At 55.4% G+C, this 17,766-nt stretch overlaps 5 protein-coding genes across 5 annotated transcripts; 3 read left to right on the top strand and 2 right to left on the bottom strand.

The window, feature by feature from the left end:
* Positions 1 to 894: 894 nt before the first annotated feature.
* Positions 895 to 7,609, top strand: LY79DRAFT_514631 (beta-ketoacyl synthase domain-containing protein; the record flags this gene model as incomplete). The annotated part of the gene is made up of 3 exons (XM_060554640.1): positions 895 to 1,187; positions 1,252 to 1,543; positions 1,604 to 7,609. The coding sequence occupies 3 exons, from the start codon at positions 895 to 897 to the stop codon at positions 7,607 to 7,609; spliced, it is 6,591 nt and encodes a 2,196-aa protein (XP_060414591.1).
* A 266-nt stretch (positions 7,610 to 7,875) lies between these two features.
* On the top strand, positions 7,876 to 8,831 carry LY79DRAFT_182473 (uncharacterized protein). Its single transcript, XM_060551318.1, has one exon. The coding sequence runs from the start codon at positions 8,142 to 8,144 to the stop codon at positions 8,742 to 8,744; it is 603 nt and encodes a 200-aa protein (XP_060414590.1). The 5' UTR covers positions 7,876 to 8,141; the 3' UTR covers positions 8,745 to 8,831.
* Positions 8,832 to 9,732, top strand: LY79DRAFT_182460 (uncharacterized protein). The gene has a single exon (XM_060551317.1). It carries the CDS (start codon positions 8,919 to 8,921, stop codon positions 9,375 to 9,377), a length of 459 nt encoding a protein of 152 aa, XP_060414589.1. The 5' UTR covers positions 8,832 to 8,918; the 3' UTR covers positions 9,378 to 9,732.
* Positions 9,733 to 11,420: 1,688 nt separating this feature from the next.
* LY79DRAFT_182487 (uncharacterized protein) lies at positions 11,421 to 12,378 on the bottom strand. Its single transcript, XM_060551319.1, has one exon. It carries the CDS (start codon positions 12,112 to 12,114, stop codon positions 11,629 to 11,631), a length of 486 nt encoding a protein of 161 aa, XP_060414588.1. The 5' UTR covers positions 12,115 to 12,378; the 3' UTR covers positions 11,421 to 11,628.
* A 3,188-nt stretch (positions 12,379 to 15,566) lies between these two features.
* Positions 15,567 to 17,357, bottom strand: LY79DRAFT_579387 (uncharacterized protein; the record flags this gene model as incomplete). Its single annotated transcript, XM_060560022.1, has 8 exons — positions 15,567 to 15,681; positions 15,731 to 15,975; positions 16,128 to 16,207; positions 16,341 to 16,377; positions 16,732 to 16,735; positions 16,760 to 16,943; positions 17,103 to 17,232; positions 17,313 to 17,357. The coding sequence occupies 8 exons, from the start codon at positions 17,355 to 17,357 to the stop codon at positions 15,567 to 15,569; spliced, it is 840 nt and encodes a 279-aa protein (XP_060414587.1).
* Positions 17,358 to 17,766: the final 409 nt, after the last annotated feature.

The raw sequence follows: 17,766 nt of genomic DNA, 5'->3' as shown, positions 1-17,766 counted from the left end.
TCCCCCGTGGATCGGTGCTGACCCACCTTGGACGGACAGTCGTTCCATATATTTAGTATTCTGGGCAGCTGTTCCTGGAGAATGCTGGTGCCGTTGCGTCATGTCTGGCCCTGACGGCCTTGACGTACCCATGTGCAAGCCCGCCTGCTGCGAGTTTCCACCCAAGGTTCAAGGAGCCTGCTGTCAGAAAGCCTCGATACATGGGTACACGATCATATCTCTCGCACTGCCGTGTCATCTTGGGCCTGTGGGATCGAGGGCGAGGAACATCGGCGCAACGAGCGCGCCCGCGCCCGCCCATGCTCCGCCTTGCTTGAGATCCGTTCGACTTTTTACGCCGCGACCTATTCCTGTATTTCCTCCTGTCTGTCCGCCTGCCCGTTCTCTCAAGTCAGCATAGGCGGGTTGGTGCAAGAAAGCCCGTGTGGCGGCCTCGATCGTCTGTCCTGAACCAATAGGTCTCGAACGATGCGGCAAGACACTGATAATCACCCATGGCCTTCGGTCACCGAGAGCTCTCAGGGCCGGACTCACGCTAGCCATCCGGGCGAGAAAAGGATGAGCCAAGTGAGAAGGAAGGGAAGGTGCGTTATGGGCGTGCGGCTACATGGGACGTTTTCCGCGCACCCCCTTTCAGCCCACCCACCCCCTCCATCCGGGATGTGTTCCATGTTGCAATTCCGCTATCCATCAGCCATGACATTGACAGCTGCGTTGAGTAATTCGGGAAATGGCCCGTTGTGAGCCTGGCCTGTACACCCTTTCCCTGTCCTGCGTCGAGCCCATCTCAATCGTATAAGTTCAACACTCGCTCCCACCATCCAGGATTCATGTTCTTACCACAGCACCGGGAACCTCATCAACCTAAGAAATCTATGTCGACGATCCTTCAAGATGGCCGATTTGATGTCTTATCTCCTCTTCGGAGATCAGTCGCTTGATACCCATGGATTTCTCGCCGAGTTTTGTCGTTCAGGGAATCCCAGCACCCTTGCGAAGGCTTTCCTCGACCAGGCCGGCCAGGCATTGAGGGAGGAGATCGATGGTTTGGGGAAGCTGGAACGGTCGAAACTACCCAACTTCCAGTCGCTCCGTCAACTCAACGAGCGATACCACGCCCAGAGCATCAAGCACCCGGGCATCGACAGCGCCCTGCTCTGCATCACCCAGCTGGCTCACTACATCGAGTACGTCCTCCCCGTCGCCACCCGGGTCCTCATTCTCCCTGTTCGTTGACTGACAGCTTGGCAGCCGCACCGAGAAGGAGCCTCAAGATGACGCTCCTCACGATCACACATTCTTCATGGGTCTCTGCACGGGGCTGTTCGCCGCCGCCGCCATCGCTTCGACCCCATCAGTCTCTACCTTGATCCCAGTTGCCGTTCAGGTAGCCCTCATGGCCTTCCGAACCGGAACCCACGTCGGTTCGCTGGCCGAGAGGCTCAGCCCGCCGGTCGGTCAATCTGAGCCCTGGACACACATCCTTCCCGGCTTGAAGGAATCCAACGCCAAAGAGGCACTTAATAATTTCCATGAATCTAATGTGAGCATCTTCTTCTTCTGGCCGGTTCACTCGTAGAGCCATATCTGACACTCCCCGCAGTACATTCCCGTCGCCAGCCAAGCATACGTTAGCGCTGTGTCGGCATCCAGCTTGGCGATCTCAGGACCGCCTGCCACCCTTCGTGCGCTCGAGGACCAAAATGTCTTCGGCGTCAAGCCTACGGCGATCCCCGTCTATGGCCCTTACCACGCAGCTCACCTGCACGGCACCGCCGACATCGAGAAGATCCTTCGCCTCGACGACCCCAAGGTGGTCGAGGTCTTCGCCAAGAGCAAGCCTCGCTCCGCTATCATGTCCGGCACCAAGGGAATCTGGTTCGCCGAGACCGACACCAAGTCCCTCCTCAAGGCCGTTGCGCACGAGTGCCTGGTCGACGTTCTCAACTTCCAGAAGGGAATTGAGGGATGCATTGAGACGGCCCGCGACTTCGAGGGATCGACCTGTCTCGTCATCCCCTTTGGTCCTACCTATAATGCCGAGACTTTGTCGAAGCTGATCCAAGACCGCACAAAGCTGGATGTTCAAGTTCGTCATGGACCCAAGATCCAGAGGGAGAGCATCAACTCCCCCATCGGCAACCATGGCTCCAGCGGAAAGTGCAAGTTGGCCATTGTTGGTATGGCTGGTCGTTTCCCCGACGCCGCCAGCCACGAGAAGCTCTGGGAGTTGCTCTCCAAGGGCCTGGACGTTCACAGGGTCGTTCCTCCCGATCGTTTCCCCGTCGCCACTCACTACGACATCACTGGCAAGGCCATCAACACCAGTCACTCTCAGTACGGATGCTGGATCGAGAACCCTGGATACTTCGATCCCAGGTTCTTCAACATGTCTCCTCGCGAGGCGTTCCAGACCGATCCCATGCAGCGTATGGCTTTGACCACCGCCTACGAGGCGTTGGAGATGTGCGGTTATGTCCCCAACCGGACGCCCTCCACAAAGCTGGACCGTATCGGTACCTTCTATGGCCAGACTTCTGACGATTGGCGTGAGATCAACGCTGCCCAGGAAGTCGACACCTACTACATCACTGGTGGTGTGCGAGCTTTCGGCCCTGGTCGCATCAACTACCACTTCGGCTTCAGCGGCCCCAGTCTGAACATCGACACCGCATGCTCCTCCAGTGCTGCTGCATTGAACGTCGCCTGCAACTCTCTGTGGGTGAAGGACTGTGACACCGCCATTGTCGGTGGTCTCTCCTGCATGACGAACCCCGACATTTTCGCCGGTCTGTCTCGTGGCCAGTTCTTGTCCAAGACTGGTCCCTGTGCTACCTTCGACAATGGCGCCGACGGTTACTGCCGTGCTGACGGCTGCGCCTCGGTCATTGTCAAGCGCCTCGACGACGCAATTGCCGACAAGGACAACGTCCTCGCCGTCATCTTGGGCACTGCTACCAACCACTCTGCCGATGCCATTTCCATCACTCACCCTCACGGACCCACCCAGTCCATCTTGTCGAGACACATCCTCGATGAGGCGGGTGTTGACCCTCTCGACGTCGATTACGTCGAGATGCACGGTACCGGTACCCAGGCCGGCGATGGTACCGAGATGGTCTCCGTGACCAACGTCTTCGCCCCTGCCGACCGCAAGAGACCCGCCGATCGTCCTCTGTACCTCGGCGCTGTCAAGTCCAACGTCGGTCACGGCGAGGCTGCTTCGGGTGTCACTGCCCTGACCAAGGTGCTGATGATGATGCAGAAGAATGCCATCCCTCCCCATGTGGGCATCAAGAAGGAGATCAACAAGACCTTCCCCAAGGATTTGTCAGAGCGCAACGTCAACATCGCCTTCCACCTCACTCCCTTCAAGAGAAGAGATGGCAAGCCCAGACGTGTCTTCGTTAACAACTTCAGTGCTGCCGGTGGTAACACTGGTTTGCTGCTGGAGGATGCGCCCCACATGAAGGTCGCCGAGACGGACCCTCGCAACGTCCAGGTCGTTACCGTCACTGGCAAGTCCAAGGCTGCCATGATCCGCAACGCCGAGAGACTTGTCGGCTGGATGGAGCAAAACCCCCAGACGCCCCTGTCCCACCTGGCGTACACCACGACCGCCCGTCGCATCCAGCACTACTGGCGCATGAACGTCGCCGCCTCTGATCTTCCTGAGGCGCAGCGTCTCCTCAAGGACCGGCTCAAGGAGAACTTCACTCCCATCTCCACCCAGCAGCCCAAGGTTGTCTTCATGTTCACTGGCCAGGGGTCCCACTACGCCGGCCTTGGCAAGGACCTTTACGCGCACTACACCGTCTTCCGGGAGAACATCAATGAGTTCAACCAGCTCGCCCAGATCCACGGGTTCCCCAGCTTCCTGCCTCTCATCGATGGCAGCGAGCCTGATGTGACTAAGTTCTCGCCTGTCGTGGTGCAGCTTGGCTTGTGCTGCTTCGAGATGGCCCTTGCCCGCCTCTGGTCCTCCTGGGGCATCTCACCCAGCGCCGTCATGGGTCACTCCCTGGGCGAGTACGCTGCTCTCAACGCCGCCGGTGTTCTCTCTGCCAGCGACACCATCTATCTTGTCGGAGCCCGCGCCAAGCTCCTCGTCGAGAAGTGCACTGCCGGTACTCACGCCATGTTGGCTGTCACCGGCCCCGTTGAGGCCATCATGGAGGCCCTCGGCGCCCAGTCCGAGCATGTCAACGTCGCTTGCATCAACGGCCCCCGCGAGACCGTTCTCAGCGGCGCGGCTGCTAAGATCAGTGACATCTCGTCTCACCTCGGCACTGCCGGCTTCAAGTGCACCCAGCTCAAGGTGCCTTTTGCCTTCCACTCCGCCCAGGTCGATCCCATTTTGGATGAATTCGAGACCCTCGCTCGCTCTGTGAGCTTCGAGCGGCCGCAGATCCCCATCATCTCGCCCCTCCTCGGCAAGATGCTCGAGAGCGAGCCAATCAACGCTGCATACCTCCGTAACCACGCCCGGGATGCCGTCAACATCCTCGGCGGCCTCGTCCACGCCCAGCAGTCCGGCGCTGTCGATGAGAAGACCGTCTGGCTTGAGGTCGGTCCCCACCCCGTCTTGGCCAACTTTGTCAAGTCTTCCTTTGGCATCAGCTCTGTTGCTGTTCCCACCCTGCGCCGCAATGAGTCCACATACAAGGTTCTCAGCAACACTCTGTGCGCTCTCCACACTGCCGGCATCAACCTTGACTGGGACGAGTTCCACCGCGACTTCAGCGAGTGCACTCGTCTTCTTGACCTCCCGACCTACTCCTTCGATGAGAAGAACTACTGGCTCCAATACACTGGCGACTGGTGCCTCACCAAGAACCGTGGTCCTTCGGCGGTCAAGGCCCCTCTCCAGATCGAGCCTGCCAGACCCAAGCTGTGCACCACCTCAATTCATGGAGTCACCAATGAGGATGTCAATGGAGACATTGCCCTCGTTGAGACCGAAACCAACCTTTCGCGTCCCGACACTCGTCCCCTCGTCGAGGGCCACTTGTGCAACGGCGCTCCACTATGCCCGTCTACCTTGTACGCCGACATGGCCATGACTGTTGCCGACTACGCATACAAGATGCTCCGGCCCGACGCCGAGCCCGTTGGTCTGAACGTGGCCAACGTGGAGGTACCCAAGACGCTCATCTTCGATGACAAGCTTGATGCTCACATCCTCCGCACCACCGTCACCGCCAACGTTGCCTTGGGCTACGCCGATGTCAGCTTCCACACTGGCGAGGGTTCCAAGAAGACCGAGCATGCGCACTGCAAGGTCGTTTACGGCAGCACTGAGCAGTGGGCCGACGAGTTCGAACGCGTCAGCTACCTCATCAAGGGCCGTATCGACGCTCTTGAGGAGGCCGAGAGACAGGGCAAGGCTTCCAAGATTGGTCGCGGCTTGACCTACAAGCTCTTCACTGCTCTTGTCGACTATGACACCAAGTACCAGGGCATGGAAGAAGTTATCTTGGACAGTAAGACCTGCGAGGCCACTGCCAAGGTCAGCTTCCAGACTACGGACAAGGATGGTAACTTCTTCTTCAACCCTTACTGGATCGACAGCTGTTGCCATATCTCTGGCTTCATCATCAACGGTACCGATGCTATTGACTCCCGCGAGCAAGTCTTCATCTCCCATGGCTGGGGCTCCATGAGATTCACCGAGAAGCTCGACGCCTCCAAGACTTACCGCTCCTACGTTCGCATGCAGCCCGTCAAGGGTACCAAGATGATGGCCGGTGATGCCTACGTCTTTGACGGAGACCGCATTGTCGGTGTTGCTGGTGACGTCAAGTTCCAGTCCATCCCCCGCAAGGTCCTCAACATGGTTCTTCCTCCTCGTGGACGCGCTGCCGCCGGCGCCATCTCTTCTGCCCCTGCCCCCAAGGCTGCCGCTCCCTCCAAGGCGGCCCCCGCCAAGGAGAAGAGTGGCAAGGAGAAGGTCAGCAAGCAAGTCACTGCTAGCAACCTCAAGGCCGTTAACGCCAAGCTTGCTAAGCGCTCCGTTGTCCAGGACGTGTTCGACATCCTGGCCAAGGAGGTTGGTGTTACCCAAGACGAGCTTGCCGACAATATTGCCTTCACTGATTTGGGCTGCGACTCCTTGATGGCTCTGACTGTTTCCGGCAGAATGCGTGAGGAGCTCGACATCGACATCGACTCCCATGCCTTTGTCGAGTACCCTACCATCGGTGCCTTCAAGGCTTTCCTTGGCCAATTCGAGACAGCGGCAGGCAAAGACAGTTACGTCCAGGACTCTGGTGATTCCAGCGCCTCTGTCTCCGAGACTCCCGAGCTTGAGTCCGACTCCAACGTCACCACTCCTTACGAGGAGAGTGACCGTTCGGTCAAGGGCGACGCAGACGAGGAAGGCTGTGACCTCCAAAGTGTTCTTCGTGAGACCATCGCCACGGAGATGGGTGTCGAGGTTGATGAGATCGTTGCCGCTCCTGACCTGGCCGCCCTGGGCATGGACTCCCTCATGAGTCTGTCCATCCTCGGCACTCTTCGCGAGAAGTCGGGCATGGACATTCCCAACGACCTCTTCGTCACCAACCCATCCCTGTTGGAAGTCGAGAAGGCTCTCGGTATTGGCCCAAAGCCCAAGCCTGCGCCCGCTCCCAAGCCTGCGAAAGTTGCCTCGGCCCCCCGCCGCGAGAAAGTTGAGCCAACCCGGGAGATCAACACCCACCCTGGCAACACTACCGCATCCATCACCAAGCCGCCCCCTCCCAGAGAGATTGTTGACAACTACCCTCACCGCAAGGCCACCTCGATTCTCCTTCAGGGTAGCACTCGCACTGCTACTAAGAACCTGTGGATGGTTCCTGACGGCAGTGGTTGCGCTACTTCTTACACGGAAATCAGCCAGATCTCCAGCCAGTGGGCTGTCTGGGGTCTTTTCTCCCCCTTCATGAAGACTCCCGAGGAGTACAAGTGCGGTGTCTACGGCATGGCTTCCAAGTTTATCGAGGCCATGAAGGCCAGACAGCCGAAAGGCCCCTACTCCCTGGCTGGTTGGTCCGCAGGAGGTGTCATCGCCTACGAGATTGTCAACCAGCTCACCAAGGCAGGCGAGAGTGTCGAGAACCTCATCATCATCGACGCTCCCTGCCCCATCACCATCGAGCCTCTCCCCAAGAGCCTCCACGCCTGGTTCGCCTCCATCGGCCTTCTCGGCGAGGGAGATGAAGACGCCAAGAAGATTCCTTCTTGGCTCCTTCCCCACTTCGCTGCCAGTGTTACTGCCCTCAGCAACTACACTGCGGAGCCCATCCCCAAGGACAAGTGCCCCAATGTTATGGCCATCTGGTGCGAGGACGGCGTCTGCCACCTTCCTTCCGACCCTCGCCCCGATCCGTACCCCACGGGACACGCGCTCTTCCTCTTGGACAACAGGACCGACTTCGGCCCTAACCGTTGGGATGAGTATCTGGACATCAACAAGTTCAGGACCAGGCACATGCCTGGCAACCACTTCTCCATGATGCATGGCGATTATGTAAGTCCTTCACAATGTTCGCCATCTACTCCAAATACTAATAACACATTCCAGGCCAAACAACTTGGACAGTTCATTCGTGAAGCGGTTTGCGAGTAAGAAGCCTCACAGCGGGGCACATGAGCACACACGCATTGCAGGGTATAGAAGGGGACACACAGGACATTACATGACATGCGAGCATGATATGAGACTGACTTTATCTTTTCCTTACATTATCTATTCTCTTTCTTGTTACCATCTTTTCTTTTTCCTGTCTTAACATTTGATATCCGCTCCCTGTATAAGTTCGACGCCATTCATCTACGAATCATTCCTTATCCTTACGTCGATGGCTGGGGGGGCGAACGCTGGAGGAGGATTTTACTCACATGAGGGGCGTAACTGTCTCATAATGGTCTCTATATTTCCTTATTTGTCACGATCTGCTTTTTGTCCTTCCTTACAAACAAACCAACCATGGCTTTCGGTGTTTCAGTGTTTCGAATTTGGAAACGGTCCATAGAATGTACGCTTTCGCCGTACCCATCATAAGATAGCAGTACTTTGAGTTTACAATACACAAAGTCAAAATTACGGCACTTCCCAAATTTCTTCGCTGAGGTTCTATTGAAGTTGAGATGGTTTTTCCATGTCCCGATGCGGACCGCCCACACCCTACCCTCCCTTTTGCCTCGGGCTTTTTGGATCTCTTCGTCCCAAGTCAAGGAGTCTCTCGACGGCCTGTCTCGTTAAGTTGGCGTCTAATCTCTTCGTGGCTACCACTTCGCACCCACTCCCACCTACGAAATCCCCGATTTGGGGCGGACCGGGTGGCCACGAGCATATCGCGTGCACGTGGTCCCCATATGATCCTCACCTGCTTTCCCCCGCCTCAACCGTAAGTGACCATCCAAAACGTGGAGCGCGAACTCTACCGCTTAATAGCACCACCAGCCCACCACACCACCCATGCGTAACCGTCATCTCTTGTCTTCGACCCCATATTTGTACAACAGATTGCAAGCATGCTTCTTCTGGCATCCCCCTCTTCGACGGCCCGTCTTCTCGTGTTCGGAACCAAAGGGTCCATACATCTATCCAACCCCCCCTTGTCTTTGTGATCGTCACCCGCTCGCCTGCCCCTCGCCTGGGAACCTTAACCCGTTTTGGGGGAGCTCGATATGAGCGGCTGTTTCCGCTTCCCCCCATCTGTAGATGGGCTGGGTGGTGTGTGTGTGTGTGTCTACAGTGACATGCAATAAGTCTGGGCTCACCACACAATGTGCCACTTTGAATAGGTGAGCCCAGACTTGTTACATGTCACTACGGAGTATACCTACCTCATCCGTTGTCCTTCGCCGTTGGCGTATGTCCGGCCTTCCGCGACAGCCTCATCTTCGGGGAGAAGGGGGATCGCACTCCGTCCATGCGATTCTGCGGCACTTTTTTTTTCTCTCTTCCCCTTGCCGTTATTGGGTCGTCAAGCGGGCTGTTCGTTGTGAATGAGCGGGCTGGCATCCGAATACGTCCATTATCGCAAGGCTCAGCAGCTGCCGGTGCCCTCCCCGTTCACGTATCCAAGGGGGAGGAGGTCGACTCAACCTGCGATACCCGCGTGGCAGGGCACATCACCCCGCATGGAACCCCGGATCGCGATGGCCCCCGATGCCGTTCGATACGAATGACGTTACCCCTCTCTTCCTCCTCCTCCTCCTCCCTCTTCACATACGAAGAAAAGGCAGCAGGCAGTCTCCTACAGGAGGGGAAATGCATTGGGCTTAAACAGATCGGGGGGGTAGGAAGACGTCGTCCAAGCAGAGTCCCTCCGCCGTCGCTCCGAAAAGACAACGTCGTCATTGGTATCACGAGGATGGGCCCCTGTTGAGCAAGGCGAGAATCTCCATACCACCCAATTATCATACAACGTGAGTATGTATGTACATAACCAACTCCCCGCACGCCCCATGCCTGCTCTCCCGCGTGAGGGGGAATGGTTTGGCGATTCTGAAGATGTCATGGGTTGCACCCCCCTTTCAGGAACCAAGGTACGTTTATCAAGGCGGTCCCCCCTCTCAAGGGTCGCACAAGGTGCACAATTATAGTGGCATAGTCGAAGAAGAAAGAAAAGAAGGAAAAAAAGACATTATCAGTATCATGCCCAATCCTCCACACAGTAAATAAGGTTACGTTCTATATGAACAGAACCATGGAATATCATAACTAAGTCCCCCCCCCCTCTCCCCCATCAACCAAGGCAGAGCTTTCTTTCGGGCATGAGTTCCCCCTTCAGAAACTTTTTGTCTTTTTCGACCCATATCTCATATCTGCACAGCCGTACCAAGCCACGCTCCTCCCTTTCTTGAACCCCTTGCCGTCCTGCGGCGGATCTTGGTCGGAGGCCCACATTTCCGTTCTCTCTCTCTCTCTCTCTCTCTCTCTCTCTCTCTCTCTCTCTCTCTCTCTCTCAGAGCTGCTGACCCCAGTTTTCGGCGTCATCTAACCCCCCATGTCTCTTGTCTCAAACATGCGCGTGAGCCTTGCCGTGGGATACACGCCCGAGGACCACGCGCGCGCGTGTACCGTAGTGTACATGTTTTGTCGTGCCACCGAGGGGCAACAGCTACACTTCCACTCGCAGCGCAGAACGTGCTGGCCGCGGCCGACTCGGCTTCGAACTCGGCTCCAACAAAAGGGGACAAGATTTGCGATTCGTCGTGCTTCCATCACTGACACGAGAGAAAAGCGCCCTCAAATCCCTCAACTGAGACAGTCATACCGCATGCTGCATTCGCAGGGAACAAGGTGGAGCGAAGCCCGGTCTTGAAGGAGGGCTATTTGTCGTCTGATCCGGCATCAGCACTCCCAGGCCGATCACCATCGCCAAACGAGATTGGCCTTGCCGCGTTGTTGTTGTTGTTGATGTTGTTGTTTCGTGAATTGATCCTGATCCGCCTTGTCCGGTTTGCCTCGTTATGTGCCGTCGCTTCCGCGCCAATGTCGGGGCGTATACGGAGTCTGCATGCATCATCTATCTTTCAGGCCTTGGGTCTGTACTGCCCATTCATGACTGGCTTCACGCGCGCCCGCTTCGGCAACCAGATGCACCGCCGTCGCATCATCGTTCTAGGTACAGCACATTACAGTCCAGCGTCGGTTTGTCGCCGATAATGCCTCCTGGCAATCCCGAGTGGGATCTTTCTCTTGCGACCCGGCCGAGGGGTTTGTCACTGATCAAGCACCTCAGCCACGACTCGCGACTGGAGATAATGCACGAAGCCTGGTTCCATGACTTCTTTGTGTGACACTGGGGAAAATCTCAAGGGGTTTTTTTTATTTTTATTATCTCGGGCGCTTGTTGACATTGTAACCAGGCAAATGGTCATGTGGATCGCAGGCATGCTATCGATAAATGACCTTGTCCTCAAGTGGTGTGATCAAGACTATCGAATGCTGTATCACAGCTGGACAATACGAGCCGTAAAACGAGAGACTTCAGCTACGAGGAACATATTCTGCCGACCCATGCTGCAGAAGAAGGAGAAGAAGAAGACAATTGGGATCGATTGCCTCTCGGTACTCAAGTTGCCTCGGATAGACAGACTCTCATCAAGGTTGACGATGTTCGCCAACGGTGCGTGTTATCGTGCAACATTGGAAACGGCACCCAGCTCCCGTCTGATGGTTTCTCGATATGACAATTTTGGGTGTATCGTGGCATGAGAAGTAACGTCGCAAGAGGCTTTCTCCCTTGCGGACGTAAAGGGAGCCGACCAGGGCCGGACCCTTCGCTTCGCCAAAGGCAGTCGTCATCGTTTCTGCATCATACCAGCATCCTGTCACAGCAGCGCGGACCGGGAAATATCACCAGTCCACAAAACGACGGAGAAAAAGGTCCAGCTTGATGGGCTGGCGACAATGACAGTCCGTACGACAGCCATTCTCGTCTTAGACGTCAAGACTCAGGTTTGAGCTCCGCTCCATGCAATGCAACACCAAACCACTGCACGAAATTGTTCATGGACTGGCCAGCAGGCAATTCCGCATCTCGATACCAGCGGGTTCCTAATGCGGATGGTTGGACATCCAGTATAGTCAAAAACGCCTAGGAGCTTTCTTTTTGGTGAGGTGGTAGTGAATTAATCACTCTCAACATGACACGTCCTGACATGGCCTACGAGACTCATTGTTAGTTCCAGACCTGAACGGAAACACCATTTAGACTCCTGACCGACCATCTTTTGGCAAGAGGTGTTCTCCGGATGCTTACATCTCAGCACCAGTCTCTCATCCACCATGCACCGTCCGAATGCCCTTGTCGTCACGAGAAAGTGTAGATTCGGCTCCTTGGACCAGGTTGCATATAGTGGGTATGGTCCCATGCTATTTCGAATTACGTACTTGCAAACTTGAAGCGTTAGTCGGATGCACAAAAATCCTTCGTGCATACGCACGAATATCAAATCCAAGAAAGAGGATGCACACGTTGCGGAACAACAGTAGCGTTGACCTAGCCGCACCTCGATACGTGCGTTCACCTTCCCTCCGTCTTCTGCTTCCTGTCGACAAGTAGTAGACGCATTGGCTTTCCCAAGGGTGGAATGCCAACGGTCAAGGGGCGCCATTCAAAGAGTGTAAGAAGTTCTAGCTTCGATCGGGCGACGGATGGATTTTTGCTCACCACGCATTGACTTAGTAGCGATGGTGGAGATCTCAAAGTTGAAATTCGGGCGACGGTTGCAGTTCCATACAACGCGGTCTGCCAGTTGAATTTTCGTTGAGGCTAGCCGCCTATACCATGTCTGTGCTGGTCACATTTCCCTTAAATATTGCACGCCATGGCCGTCAGACCACCTCTCTGATGTCCTTGGATGAGGACCTAGGTGAATAAAGCACGCTCCTAGTTGGCTGTGGCCATCGAGCTTTCGATTGTCAGGCCATAATAGGTGTTCAGGTGGTTGGAAGGCCAACGGAAAGCGCCCTGACCATAGGAGTATATTTGTGCGACTTTGGCATGAGAACCTGACTCGGCTGCCTTTGTTCAGCAGGATTTTCGAAGTCTCTTTAGGCAAAACGATAAGGTTCGGGAATCAGACAACCAAATTTGACCGACTCGGGGGTTTTCCATGGTTGGATAGGTCCCATCGATCGACATGTCTCAGCATTCCAGATCGGCTACCCGGGCGGACACTGCAACGCCCCTTCTCATGGATCAGCGCCGCAACCTACCCATACAAGTGAAGCAGCCAGGCTTGCGTTGGTGCATCACGGCACGAGCGTTACCGGGTTGCAATAATCCCGACTGCGAGAACTAGGCGCCGCCTCCAACTTCACAGTGAGAAGTAAGCGTTCTGTACCAGAATAGAATGTTAGCAGGAAGGGACGGCAGTGCAACCAGGTCTGCCGGTCCTGAAGTTATCGGTGCCAAATGCAGGTGGAGAGAGAGTTGTTGGCTTGAAGCAGACAAGCCTCTCTCCACTTTTAGTGCTGCCCTCATCAAACCCCACATGCTGATCTACGGCGGCTTGAGTATCATTAAACTGCGTACCGAGAACTTGATTCTGTGAACATTGAACGATGAATAGCTGGCCAGTAAACTGTCGCGTAAAGGCCATACATAGCCTGGGAGAAGAAGCAATGGTTTTAAAAACACGGATACTGTTCGGATACTTGAGACGTATCGAATGAAAGCAGCTCGTGGGTTATTGCTTTTGGATGGCCGATATCGTTGGATGCTTGGCATCAGAAACATGACCAGAGGAGGGAGGCCCATGGGCGGATGCTAGCACATGCAATAACCCCTGCTTGTTGAGGAGGTCGGTGAAAGAAGTAGCCATGGTACTGTTGATTAGTCGAGGTGCGCTTTCCACTTATCAGATATCGGATGAGCAACATGAGCCCTAGCGTGCGCAAGTCGTTGTGGGCAGTGTGTCCCCGAGCCCGTCCCTCAGAATGAAGATGCATCGTGGGAGACAGACTGCCCTTGTCGATAAGTGCTGATTACCGACAAACAGGGGCGATACTTAGCTGTCATTGCAACTTTAGCTTTGAGCTTGTTTTTCCGCAGCAACCTCGGAGGGTCTTGCATTATGGTGAATCACAGTCGCCGGGGTAGCTCGTGATGGATTGTCTCAGTCAATGGACGGCGAGACAATCTTGTCGTCTCTGCTGAGTACCGGAGGGCTCCAAATCCCAGAGGAGACACAAATCTTGTTTTTTTTTTGGAGAACTAGGCGGAAGTATGAAACAGATTTGCGTGCGCTAGCAATGAACGCTTATGTGGCCTAGTACTCGATTACCGTCCACATCCTGACACCACGCTCGAACGTTGAGGGCAGATGCTTCAAAAACGCTCTAGCGTTGGACAAAAGAGGACGATGCCAAATTTCAAAGAGCCACGTCAACGCCTCCTCTTGCAGCAATGATGTCACCAGCTGCGAATCAATCATGCCTGATCATGACTAACAGCTCTGAAAGATACACCCTGCTCCATGCTGATTTACTCGGCAAAGTCGTTTCAATTTCATGGTTCTGGGGGATGGAAACCGCCGCTGGGACATCGAACTTTGTTTCTGGTAATTTTCAGCTTGGTTCGTATGGCTGATCAATACCCTTTGTGGTTCTGTCATATCATACCGAAGTGAAGTGGCGTTTGGTAGTTGCCAAGTAAGCCTCACTGCAAGAAGTGTCGGCCAGAAATGGAAGACGTCTGCTTCCTGATGAAGTTAACCCTTCTTTCGTTTCGTACATGTAGTCGCCGGTTAGCTGAGCCCTGCTGCCGGTAATCGAGAAAATGCAGGGTAACCGAAAGGCCAGCTGAAGGATGCCAATCGGATCCTACAATTAACCCCATGCTGGTTGACAGGGTATGTTGACAAGCAAATAAGCATTAGGGGTTGGAGAACGAAATACCAGGAGATAAGCAGTACACCAAATGCGCCAGATACACCAACCATCCTGGTTGGCTGCTATCAAGCCCGCCATCCTGCCATATCTCGGGCATCAGCCCCGCGGCAACGGCGTGGGCCACTAATAGTGGCCCACTACTGAGGTGTTCATCACAAAAAAAAAAAAACACACCCTAAGCCGCTGTCAACTTCAGTCTCACTCTGTGTAATTCTCCGATGTCTCTGGACCGTAGAGGCGGTCGTCTGCAACAGGCAAGAGGGGTTGTCTCTGGCCGATTGATTGTTATTCTTTGAAGGCGCTCCAATGTAGAGGGCGTTCAAGACCTCATCTGATGACCTGTCTGGGTCTACCGTTGTGTAGCGAGGATAGATACCGGGATCCATGTATGAGACGTTCGAAGACGGGAGAGATGCCTTGTGGCTTTTTCGTTTCTAGCTGACAGGACTAATTTGGCATTGTTCTCAGGCAGGGAGTGGGGCGACAGGTTGCTGGCGAAAAGATCGACGCGATCGGCCGGCCGTTGGCAGGCTATTGCTATTGCCATTGCTGTCTTGGGTTTCGTGGGCTACTGTGGCAAGGTGTAGTTGCACGGTGGCTGCAGCAGGGCGTGGCGGAAAAGGAACAACGGCAGTGGGGGATGAATGTTGGGCAGTAGTCTTGGCAACATCTGCTTCTTCCACAACTCTCCGCCCGTGGGGTCAGACAGTCGAGGCTGTATCCGAACGAACCAGTCGAAATCGACCTTTGGTCTGGTCTGGTAACGTAATTTCGAACCTGGAGAAACAGCCGAGAGGATATCATACAATGTACATAGTATGTCTTTCCACCGGCCAAAGCCACGATGGAGTCGAAGTGGGGTTCCAAGGTCAAAACCAAGGTGGATCTCGTCATGCTGAGGCCCCAATCTGGCCAACGTATGACCAATAAGGCGACCGAGCCGGGTGCTTCGGTTGATAATCATGATATGGAGAATGATAGGGGCGTCCCAAGGCAGCGAGTAGCCGAAGCGGACGAGCAGCCAAGGTTCCTAACGGAGGTCCGAGAGGGAACAGGGGCTGCGATATCGTTTGTGCGGTTGGAGATGTTGCGTGCGGATAGCCATGTAGTTGGGTTGAGGCAATATGAAATCTTGACAGCTGCAGAAGTGGCGGGAGGAAGAGGTTTCGTCTCAGAAGATGGTGCATATCTCTTGATAGTAAACTTGGCAAGTGAGGCGGCCGTGTGTTGGCTCAGTGTGTCCAAGTGCCGCAGCTGGCCTGACGCCGGGAGCAGCGGAAGCATGGCTGCAGTGTAGTGTAGTGTAGTGCAGTGCAGTGCAATGCAAGTCCATACTGATTCCGACGCTGAGAGTGGAGGCGAGGGTTGGTGATGAAGGCGTTGCCGTTGCTGTCGCCGTTGCCGCGGATCGCACTGATGCCGGTGCTGGGACTCGATGGGCGCGTGTGCTTGCAGGGTGCACAGGTACAGGGCGATGCAGTTCCTGGGACGACGGCAGCTCGTTTGTGTTTCGAAACATTGAATTCTAGAAACAGGGGAGAATGAATCACGGACGATACCAGACTGGTGCCGATGGCAAGCTAGTATAGCATATAGCATACCGAATTAGCCAGGGAGGAGGTTGAAGATTGATTTAGTGTCTGTACGATGTCGGGTTGCAGTCCAAGTCGGAGCTGGGCCCCGGTAACACCCACCCACATACGCACGCACATGAGGGGAAAGGGCAAAATACATTGGAGAGGGTAGAATGGAGGGGAAGGTACCGGTACACGGTACCTTGGGTAGGGGGAGAGGAAGGTGCGCGAGGAAGACCTAGCCCACACACGCGCGTGCGCGCGCCCCTCTCCTACCTACCTCGTATGTGTAACATCGGAACCTGAAGGAACGGATGGATGGAGGTACGTACTGGGTTATACCTGTACTACCTACCTACCTACCTACCTACCTAGGTCCCGATGCGCTTGTGGAAGCAGGACGCGTGCCTATGTATGGAAGGAAGGAAATGATTGCAACTCCCCGCGCCTGCTCAGTCCATGTCCACGGCACCGTGCCGACCTTGATCGAGGCCTTGAGTTGGAAAGTGGGGGCAGGAAGCACAACACTGAGGGAAAGGAAACAACAACCGCGGCGACTGGTGAGCGGCTTGTCCCGCCGCCGTCCTTTCCTTTCCTGGAGGCAGCGTTGCTGCCCCTCCGGCCCTTCCACCGTCACGGTTCGGTGCCGCGCCGTGGCAAGTGGGTCTCGGTCGTTTCTCCTTCCCCCCCTCCTTCCCCCCTTGGTCCGCCGACGATACCTACTACCTACCTTCCTGCATCATAAGGTAGGTCACCACTTACGCACCTAGGTAGGTAGTTAGGTGCCTACCTGTTTTTCTGAGACATCTCGACAGATGCGCAACCGCCATCCGCTCTGAGAGCAGAGCAGCCAGGCACGATAGACCCGCTTCCCTCATTCACCACGCGTTCTTCATCCATGGGCCAAGATATATTCATCCTGACTCGCCATAGCCGTGTCGAGACCATGCCACTTTGACCACCATGACAAGCAACTGAAATCGGCCAATAGTTGTGATTCCAAGCTATCCCGTCACAACGGGGCCCCGAACAGAAGAGGCTTCTCAACGTCTACCAACGTTGACCTTCTCTTGCATTTCTCGGGCAACGTACCGCGGGCTCTGTGCGAGGTCCCGGGCCATACACGTACATACCTAGGCCACCGGTTTCCTTCATGTAGTACGCTGCGAGAGTTTCGGCAAGCAGTAACTTGTCTGACGCCTCGTTCCGTTCGCCTCGGAAATTGCGCGCGTTGCCGTCATCATGATGGCTAGACAACGACGCCTAGTACCAACCACACGCAGCATGCAGCTCTCTCTCTCCCTCTCAGCGCAGCGGCCGATGCTCGGGGACACTCCAGTCACCTGGCCTTCCTGCTCGACAGAAGGGTCTCGCCAGCTAGCGGCCATTGTGAGTCGTTGCTCCATCCGAACGTAGGCACCCAAGTCCGAGGAAGCAGAATGGCGCCATTGAGAATTCGCGGAGCAACCAAGCTGGCAACGTGGTATCGAAACGGAGAAGCAGGGCACAGAAACGCAAGACGCCCCAGGCAAGCTCGGTGATTTCAGTCCCCCACGGGGTTGTGGTTTGGGGATAAGGTGAGAATGATGGTGAATGACGAGCACACTTCCAAGCCTGGCGTTCCGTTGGCGCTGTCCAACGGGGCCGCTGGAGGGATGCCTTGTCCAACCAACCAAGAGAGGCCTGGACCGTGAGGTTGGAACTCGAGGTCCACGGCAGGGAGATGTTGCGACATCTGATCGTGTCCGCTACCCCAAGACTGACGGTATGCGACGGACGAACCGTTCGGTCGATGCC

The sequence above is a fragment of the Colletotrichum navitas genome (assembly GCF_030913465.1).
Source record: "Colletotrichum navitas strain CBS 125086 chromosome Unknown LY79scaffold_26, whole genome shotgun sequence".
Classification (NCBI taxonomy): domain Eukaryota; kingdom Fungi; phylum Ascomycota; class Sordariomycetes; order Glomerellales; family Glomerellaceae; genus Colletotrichum; species Colletotrichum navitas.
This window is presented reverse-complemented; position numbering and strand designations above follow the sequence as displayed.

What these genes read in the sequence shown, in the direction of transcription:
- LY79DRAFT_182473 (XM_060551318.1), top strand. Translation starts at nt 8,142, where the DNA reads ATGTCCCGATGCGGACCGCCCACACCCTACCCTCCCTTTTGCCTCGGG.
- LY79DRAFT_182460 (XM_060551317.1), top strand. Translation starts at nt 8,919, where the DNA reads ATGCGATTCTGCGGCACTTTTTTTTTCTCTCTTCCCCTTGCCGTTATT.
- LY79DRAFT_182487 (XM_060551319.1), bottom strand. Translation starts at nt 12,114, where the DNA reads ATGGCGCCCCTTGACCGTTGGCATTCCACCCTTGGGAAAGCCAATGCG.